Genomic DNA, 7969 nt, shown 5'->3' with positions numbered 1-7969 from the left:
GCTAGCTTCTCAGTGATAATCTTCATCCACTAACTGTATGTTCTCTGAAAATGTTTCTCAACAAGAAAAAGGCAGCCTTTTGTCACCTCTCACAGACTTATTTGTATCAAGAATTTACTACTCAAGTAATATTTTTCATCATAATTTATCAAGAGTAATGAGCAAACAAATAGATGGATGTAAGATTTCATACTTATTTGATGAAGTTGCTCCGCACAGCAAGCAAGGCAGTTTGTACAAAGCATCTATACTTGGTTCGTATTGTTACAACAATAACTTTTACAGATATAAGTTAATACCACATATTGTATCTATACCTCACACATCGTTTTCCTCTGACACCACACTCAATTCCTCCTCCGAGACCGCCGTCAGCTCGGAAGTGAAATGGTAAGAGTCCTCCACATGGATGTGTCCTTCGTCACAGAAAAACGGCCTCGAAGGCATCTGCAGGCCATCAACCCCAGCCTCCAGGATCTCAATGACCTCGCTCATCGTTGGCCGATCACGAGACCTCATCTGAATACACCATAATCCGACAACACACAGCTTCTTCTCCAGCTCGTGCATGTCGGCAGCAACTGGAGATATCTCGCCCGCTTCTTCCCGGGTCAGCTGGTCGTACACCCATGACGGATAGTACGCCTGGCTTGAGGACCCCATGTTTGGATCAGCGTTCCTTCTCCCGCCGGCCATCTCCAGCAACAGCATCCCGAAGCTGTACACGTCGGACTTGCTGGATATGACGCCGAAGCTCCGGGATATCATCTCGGGGGCTATGTAGCCGACGGTTCCCCGCATGGCGCTCAAAGGAACGAAACTGTCGCCCCTCGGGTACAGCTTGGCAAGCCCGAAATCTGCGACCTTTGGGACGAAATTGTTGTCGAGAAGGATGTTGTGCGGCTTAATGTCAAAGTGTAGAATCTGCATGTCGCACCCCTGGTGTAAGTAGTTGATCCCCCTGGCAATGCCCAGAGCGATCTCGTTGAGCTTGTCCCATGAGAAGCTCTTCTCAGTAGAGAAGATGTACTTGTCCAGAGAACCATTGGGCATGTACTCGTAGACTAAGGCCCTTTGCATTTCCTCCGAGCAGAACCCCATCAAACGCACAACGTTGACGTGGTGGATCCTGCCGATGGTGGAGACCTCGCTGATGAAATCTTCTCCATTGCAATTTGAGTTGCCCTCTAGCATCTTGACGGCGACATGGACACCGCCTGGGAGTAGCATGCCCTTGTACACAGTGCCGTAGCCCCCTTGGCCCAATTTGTCTCTGAAATGGCTTGAGATTGCAACGATGTCTGTGTAGGCATACCTCGTAGGGCCAATCATTTGTTGAATCCTGAGGAACTTCTCAACTGCATCAATTATGATCCTTGTTTTCCAGTACTTGTAGGCTAGGAATATCCATACAGCCAGGGGTGCCAACAAGAACCTACATAGTACTGCCCAACAAGGCGACACATACAGATGTAAGCTAGATACTTATGTCCAAGATTTTGTCCATGATGATTAAAAGCATGTAAATTCAATTTTGAAACTAAAAGGAATATAATTCTCACGTACCGAAAAAGAACTTGGGGACAGCAATCACCGATAATATGGTCACAACAACCAAAACAAACGGTGTTGTGTAGTAGTGATCGTTGGAGTACTGAGTCACGCATTCTAAGAAGTGCACTTCACTCCAGAAAAAAGCATGAGTCCAGTTCACGATGCTTGCACCAGATGATTGCTCCTTGAAGTAGCTGCAGATCATATCATTTTAAAGAAATTGATTTAGAACGGAGCACGGTTCTTGGATTCCATTTGCATACTAATTCAATCCCATTTGCAAACAACAACAGTGTTCGACTTTGCCACCATGTAATTCGACTATGTGTTCTATTCTGGACGGTTGTTTTAAAATTTGACATAATCTAACCTGTGCCCGACATGGATGGAGTAGTGCAATTGATTAACAGACCTTTGCTACCAATTAGCATTAAGTGTGTAAGTACAAGATGAATTAATGACGAGTGTGTAGGTGCTCTACTAAAGATGGGCTTAATAGCCCGACATTAATTCTTGATAAAAGTAGAGAGTAGAGAAACTAAATTAGGGAGGAAACTGAACCACAGGGTGATCACCTGATTGAATTGTTGAGGCATAAATTGATGTTTTTTCTTAACTTCATAGAAGCAGAAGGCCCCGTGGTGTCCACAGGAAATTGGACAGTAAACCCCTTACTTATGACTTGTATGATATCTGCATAACTTGCATTCTGTAGCTGTAGCCAATCAGGAGAATACTCGTTACCAAATGGAATATTGGCCAGGCATCCACAATAAGGCTCAAGATCTTCAACCATACACCCGTAATAAGACACCCAGACATAAACATGTGAATTTTTGGCACTCAGGCAAGCAACGGGCTTGTATGCACTATTCTTCGCTACTGCTCGTGAACAATTAGCAAAACATGCTCTGTAGTAGCTTTGAGTGACCAAATAACGAAGGCCAGGTGGTGAAACTGAATCAATTTCGCCAAAGTATCCATAGGCCAGGTGATTCCTCTGTGGAAGAGGGCAGTTGCTACTGGTATTGAAGTTGGGATCCACGACCCAGAAGTAGGAACCGGTGTAGTTGATGGCAGTCACATAGTATGTTCCTGTGTTGATGTGAATTGTAGCCTTGCTACTGGTGCAACCCAGCTCGTATGCTTCAACACCACACTCACCAGGATCACCTCGCCGACGAAAAGGAGGTCGTATGTCTTGCAGATGCCCACAGGAGAAAGGTGTGCACCCATCGTCTAGTCCTTGGACATGATCTGCTGCAAGAACTGCAACGAGGGAGAAGACAGTTAAGGATTGCAGGGTAATAGAACGATGAAATGCACCGGGGTTCCCCATGAAAGCTTTCTCACAGATGCACTAGGGATTTGATATCCTAGTTTAGTTCTGTTAAGAGTGCTAAGGGGGGCAAGGGATCGACATCGACTAGTTGATCATATCCAGCTGTATATACCAATTAATGGTGTGATTGGGATATGGATTATGACTTCATTGGTATATACATGACGCTCAAAAGAGGAAGATATTCTCTCGATTGTGTAGCTAGGACTAGAAGACGACCCAAGACTTGGAGTCTTCTGTACCATCAATGTTTCCAGAGATTTTCCACACTGTGACAGCTGCCAATAGACTGGACAGTAGGCTGAACCAAGTCTGCAATCACATTAAATCCACAAGAGCATGGCATGGACTATCAATTTAAACACTATCCTCATCATCAGTAGAGCATGACTGTGACTGCTTACCTATAGATGGTGGGGAATAAGTGTTGTTTCTTTTTGCATTGTCCACTCCACTTCTTCTTCTTCTTCCTCTCCATCTCAGTTACAATTGTACGGAAAGATGCGTAAATTACTTGCCATAGCCCTGCTGCTGCTGCTGCCTCTGATCAACCACGGAATCTACTTGGCAACGGCATGGGACGATAAAGATTTCTTCAAATACTGCCCACCATCCCAGTGCAGCGAACACGGCCCAGAGATCAGGTATCCTTTATGCCTTGAATCCAGCAATACATCATCATGTGGTTGTGGTGACAGAACAACCAGGAAGTTAGCATGCTCTGGTCAAGACACCATCCTTTTTCACCCCGTTCTTGGCCCATACAATGTTAGCGCCATAGATTACAGGCGTTCTTCAATGAAGATTATCCCGCTTGTAGACCCATGTTTGGTGCTCAAGCAGAAGCTCGTCATCTCCAGAAACTCATCATCTCCACAAGTTGATGTTTTCAATGATGAGATGCCAAGTAGTGACCGATTTTTCATCCGGAGTTCTCCAACAGCCCTGGTGCACTGTTCAAGAGAGTTCGCACCTGGTGCTGCCGATGGGATTGTTGGCCCAGTCTCCTGCCTTAGCAACACAACCCACTTCTTTTATTTGGTGGCTGGTTATGAAGACATGTCTCTTCTTCCGTTGGACTGCAAGGTCATCACAGTCTCAGATAATGTCCGTGGCGATCTGATACCCATGTATTGGACTTGCAGTCCATTATTCGACCCAGGGTACTTCAAGAAACAAGCAGAAACATTCCTCGGTTCTGCTGAGACCGAGGTGTGTTGGGAAGATTACGATTGCAGACAATGTGAGCGCAGTGGGCGACGCTGCGCTTTCAGCTCAGAACGGAATGAACAATTCTGTATGCCTGGCGGTATGATCAATTCTAACTCTCTAGAACCATGTTTAATTGCATCATCCTGTTTTATTTGTAATGAAGTTTTGAAGTCTAAAACTAGAATTGAGTGAGTGGAAAAAAGGAGAGAGAGGAAAGTATTAAATGGAGAGAGTTGACTAATCATAGACTTAAAATTTCACTCTATAATTTCAGGTGTTTGAATCTCCACGAGAATTTCTGTCAACTATTGTCCTTTCAAAATAGCACCACAAATTATTTAAGTAGCCTTCTTGAGCAAGCACAGTGACCTAAGCACCTGAACTCATAAAAAGTCTGAAAAATTATTGGGGAAAGAAATAATGTTTTGTTCATCTATTAAACACTCGCCTTATAAAATTTATTCATCTATACAACACTCAACTAATCCTTTGGAGATATCAGTCCAATACTTTGGTACAAATTCACAAACACAATTTCAATACAAACAGAATCCTAAAGCATAATACTTCTGAACAACAAAAGAAAACAGAAATGAGTGTGCAAATTATCATTTTTATAAAAAATATAATAAACCTTCCATTCAGGTCAACATTTTACCAACCGGATAATGTCTAGCAAGCCCCAGTGCTCTATCTATGAAGCCTGCCATTCAGGTCAGCGACCCATCCAAGAACCAACCCTTGCCAAGTTTTCCAGGAAGCGCATTACAGAGCCAAGCCGAAAGCAAGGAAACCAGCAAAAAACCATCGACAGCACAATCTTCAACCGGTACCACATCCTCTGTAACATAACACAACAACCAAAGCACGCATAAAAATAGAACAGTTGGTAGGCTGTGTTTCCTTTTGTAATGGGATCTTGAGTAACGTCATTGTCTAAGTTCAGTGTAAAGCTTGGCCAGTACCACAGTATGTTCATGACATTCTCTTCTAGATATGAAGACATGTGGTTCTCCTATATGCTCTCCAAAAATGAAATATGGTTGGTCAGTTGTGACAAAGATTTTCTCTTTCAAAAAGGCCGAAAGATTACTGTTTCTTTGTTTATCATCAAACATTAAAAGCTCTATTGTATCACCGCTAGGGAAATGTATGGCACCAACGGTAGACAACAACGAAAGCAATTTGACAGTTCTACAAAAAAAATCAAGAAGTATTAAGTCATTTATATTTCCTAAACCATCATTGGAGTCTAATTCTCTTTTCTGGTATCTGCAGGTTCCCGTATCAAAGTCATCGCAGGTACTACTTGATTTATACTCTATCGTATTTATATTTGTATTGTTCCTGTACCATTTTAATTTCAAAATTTGTATTATGCAAATCCCTATTGTTGGCTGCTCTGAACCATGACGTGCTCTTATCTGAATATCCACATAAAACTAAGTATGGGCTTTTAATTCCCAGTGGAATATGCTGATGTCATATTGTTTGTTTATTCAGCTACGTCATCGGTGGCCGCATTTGTTGTTCTTTTGTTAACGGTGGCCACTGTGCTTTATCTTTCACTCAAGACAAGATATAACGCGGAGATACATTTGAAGGTTGAAATGTTTCTCAAGACATATGGAACATCGAAACCCACGAGGTACACTTTCTCTCAAGTTAAGAAGATGGCAAGACGGTTTAAGGAAAAAGTAGGGCAGAGAGGATTTGGAAGTGTCTACAAAGGCAAGCTACCAAATGGAGTGCCTGTGGCAGTCAAGATGCTAGAGAACTCTACAGGAGAGGGAGAAGTATTCATCAACGAAGTTGCAACCATCGGACTAATCCACCATGCCAATATTGTCCGCCTCCTGGGATTTTGTTCCGAAGGAATGAGACGGGCTCTTATTTACGAATTCATGCCTAACGAGTCACTGGAGAAATACATATTCTCTAATGACCCTAACATTTTTCAGAACCTTCTGGTACCAGACAAGCTGCTAGATATTTCTTTAGGCATCGCCAGAGGAATGGAGTACCTGCATCAAGGGTGCAACCAGCGCATCCTCCACTTTGACATCAAGCCTCACAACATCCTGCTCGACTACAACTTCAACCCAAAGATCTCAGACTTTGGCCTTGCCAAGTTGTGCGCGAGGGACCAAAGCATCGTCACCTTAACCGCAGCAAGAGGCACAATGGGCTACATTGCACCAGAGCTATATTCCCGGAACTTTGGGGGAGTATCGTACAAGTCGGACGTGTTCAGTTTCGGCATGCTGGTGTTAGAGATGGTGAGCGGAAGGAGGAACTCAGACCCAAGTGTTGAGAGCCAGAACGATGTTTACCTCCCGGAGTGGATCTACGAGAAAGTGATCAATGGGGAGGAGTTGGCGCTTACTCTGGAAGCGACTCAAGAAGAGAAAGAGAAGGTGAGGCAGCTGGCGATGGTGGCACTGTGGTGTATTCAGTGGAACCCGAGAAACCGGCCGTCGATGACGAAGGTGGTTAACATGCTAACAGGGAGGCTGCAGAGTCTGCAGATGCCACCAAAGCCTTTCGTCTCATATGAGAATGAACCTGTGCTGTAATAAATCAGAGGAGGAACTACCATACTCTGTCAGCATTCAGGGACTGGTATATATACTCTGCCAACACTGCATCTGGAGGTGTATGAATAATCACTGGTCAGCGGTCACTACCACTGTAATACAGGATTTGTAGTTGGACTTGTATTTTAACAGCTACTCCCATATTTATCTCTACATAAGTTGCGAATAGCTCGTGTAAAATTCGATACTCTGCTGATTACCTTAATTATCGCTGCATTGCAGTCCGTCCACATCCGACAGTTAGTGACGGAACTTTTCCTTCCCAGCACAAAGTGAATGTGATCCACATTCACACATTTTCACTTGCACATCAGGTAAAATGCCACCATTGAATCGGAATTCCATTTGAGCATTTTCAATTCGAGCTTCGATCATTTGAGTATGATAACAGACTAGTAAATCAGAAACTGTGGGAGGGAGAGGAGTGATGTACCTCTTGATATTATTGGAATATGAGAGGAATCGAAGCTCGGCTAGCTGCTGCTTGCTGCCGTTGGGATTGGGGGGACTGCTGCTGCGGTGACTGCTCCCTGCCGGCTGCGGTTGCTTCTGCTGCTGGGTTTGGGTGACCGGCGCATGCTTGCTGCCGTTGGGAGCGGACGGGGCGGCAGAAGTGGTGGGCGGCGGCCGGCGTCATCGTCGGCGGCGGTGGGCGGAGAAGCGTGGAGGCGGCTGGGAATGGATAGCATCCGTGTGCACGGCCCATAGTGGGCCCTGCGTGAAGCCTACTTCTAACAACAAGGCCAGAGCCCATCACCTTTCCCGGGCCGATCGAGGTCCAACATTGCTCACTTCTCTTTTTTTTTAAATGTTTTTTTAACTCGTTGTGTCGAATAGTTTGAGGAAACAAACATCTTCTTCCCACCCCAACATCTATGTTTGCCCTGATCACCGCCGCCATCCACCTCAAATGATCCATCGAACCAGCATCGGCCGGACCGTCGTCTCTCTCCACCCATGACTGATGTTTGATGTCACCTTCTCCTCTCGGTCTCGAATGGCCCTTTGCCATTGCCTTCGTTCGTTTGCCCCCACCCCGGCCTTCCCTCTTACCTCGCCTTCTCATATTCTAATGAGCCATTCCGCACCCGCATTCACCGCCAATTTTGCGTCATCGCCTTTATTTACGTTGTTGGGTCATCACCGACTCAGGTTCAGTCCTTTTGTTGCATCATCCCCCCCACCACCACCAATCGTCCACCACCGCCTCACCTCCTATCAGCCGCCATGGGGCACTCTACCTCCACCTTGGTGGTGCCACTCT

The 7969-nt window shown here is 45.0% G+C and overlaps 2 protein-coding genes across 2 annotated transcripts; one reads left to right on the top strand and one right to left on the bottom strand.

The window, feature by feature from the left end:
- Positions 1 to 293: 293 nt before the first annotated feature.
- Positions 294 to 2932, bottom strand: LOC123425136 (LEAF RUST 10 DISEASE-RESISTANCE LOCUS RECEPTOR-LIKE PROTEIN KINASE-like 2.4). The gene is made up of 3 exons (XM_045108847.1): positions 2130 to 2932; positions 1567 to 1748; positions 294 to 1445 (listed from the first exon to the last, which is right to left on the bottom strand). Exons 1-3 carry the CDS (start codon positions 2891 to 2893, stop codon positions 319 to 321), a joined length of 2073 nt encoding a protein of 690 aa, XP_044964782.1. The 5' UTR covers positions 2894 to 2932; the 3' UTR covers positions 294 to 318.
- A 362-nt stretch (positions 2933 to 3294) lies between these two features.
- On the top strand, positions 3295 to 6935 carry LOC123425039 (rust resistance kinase Lr10-like). Its single transcript, XM_045108739.1, has 3 exons — positions 3295 to 4205; positions 5387 to 5410; positions 5612 to 6935. Exons 1-3 carry the CDS (start codon positions 3398 to 3400, stop codon positions 6682 to 6684), a joined length of 1905 nt encoding a protein of 634 aa, XP_044964674.1. The 5' UTR covers positions 3295 to 3397; the 3' UTR covers positions 6685 to 6935.
- Positions 6936 to 7969: the final 1034 nt, after the last annotated feature.

The sequence above is a fragment of the Hordeum vulgare genome, chromosome 1H (genome assembly GCF_904849725.1).
Source record: "Hordeum vulgare subsp. vulgare chromosome 1H, MorexV3_pseudomolecules_assembly, whole genome shotgun sequence".
Lineage (NCBI taxonomy): Eukaryota > Viridiplantae > Streptophyta > Magnoliopsida > Poales > Poaceae > Hordeum > Hordeum vulgare.
This window is presented reverse-complemented; position numbering and strand designations above follow the sequence as displayed.

What these genes read in the sequence shown, in the direction of transcription:
- LOC123425136 (XM_045108847.1), bottom strand. Translation starts at nt 2,893, where the DNA reads ATGGGGAACCCCGGTGCATTTCATCGTTCTATTACCCTGCAATCCTTA. An exon ending in TGCCTCAACAATTCAATCAG is followed by an intron (nt 1,749 to 2,129) that starts GTGATCACCCTG and finishes TATGATCTGCAG; the next exon opens with CTACTTCAAGGAGCAATCAT. An exon ending in TGTCCCCAAGTTCTTTTTCG is followed by an intron (nt 1,446 to 1,566) that starts GTACGTGAGAAT and finishes CTTGTTGGGCAG; the next exon opens with TACTATGTAGGTTCTTGTTG.
- LOC123425039 (XM_045108739.1), top strand. Translation starts at nt 3,398, where the DNA reads ATGCGTAAATTACTTGCCATAGCCCTGCTGCTGCTGCTGCCTCTGATC. An exon ending in ACAATTCTGTATGCCTGGCG is followed by an intron (nt 4,206 to 5,386) that starts GTATGATCAATT and finishes TGGTATCTGCAG; the next exon opens with GTTCCCGTATCAAAGTCATC. An exon ending in CCGTATCAAAGTCATCGCAG is followed by an intron (nt 5,411 to 5,611) that starts GTACTACTTGAT and finishes TTGTTTATTCAG; the next exon opens with CTACGTCATCGGTGGCCGCA.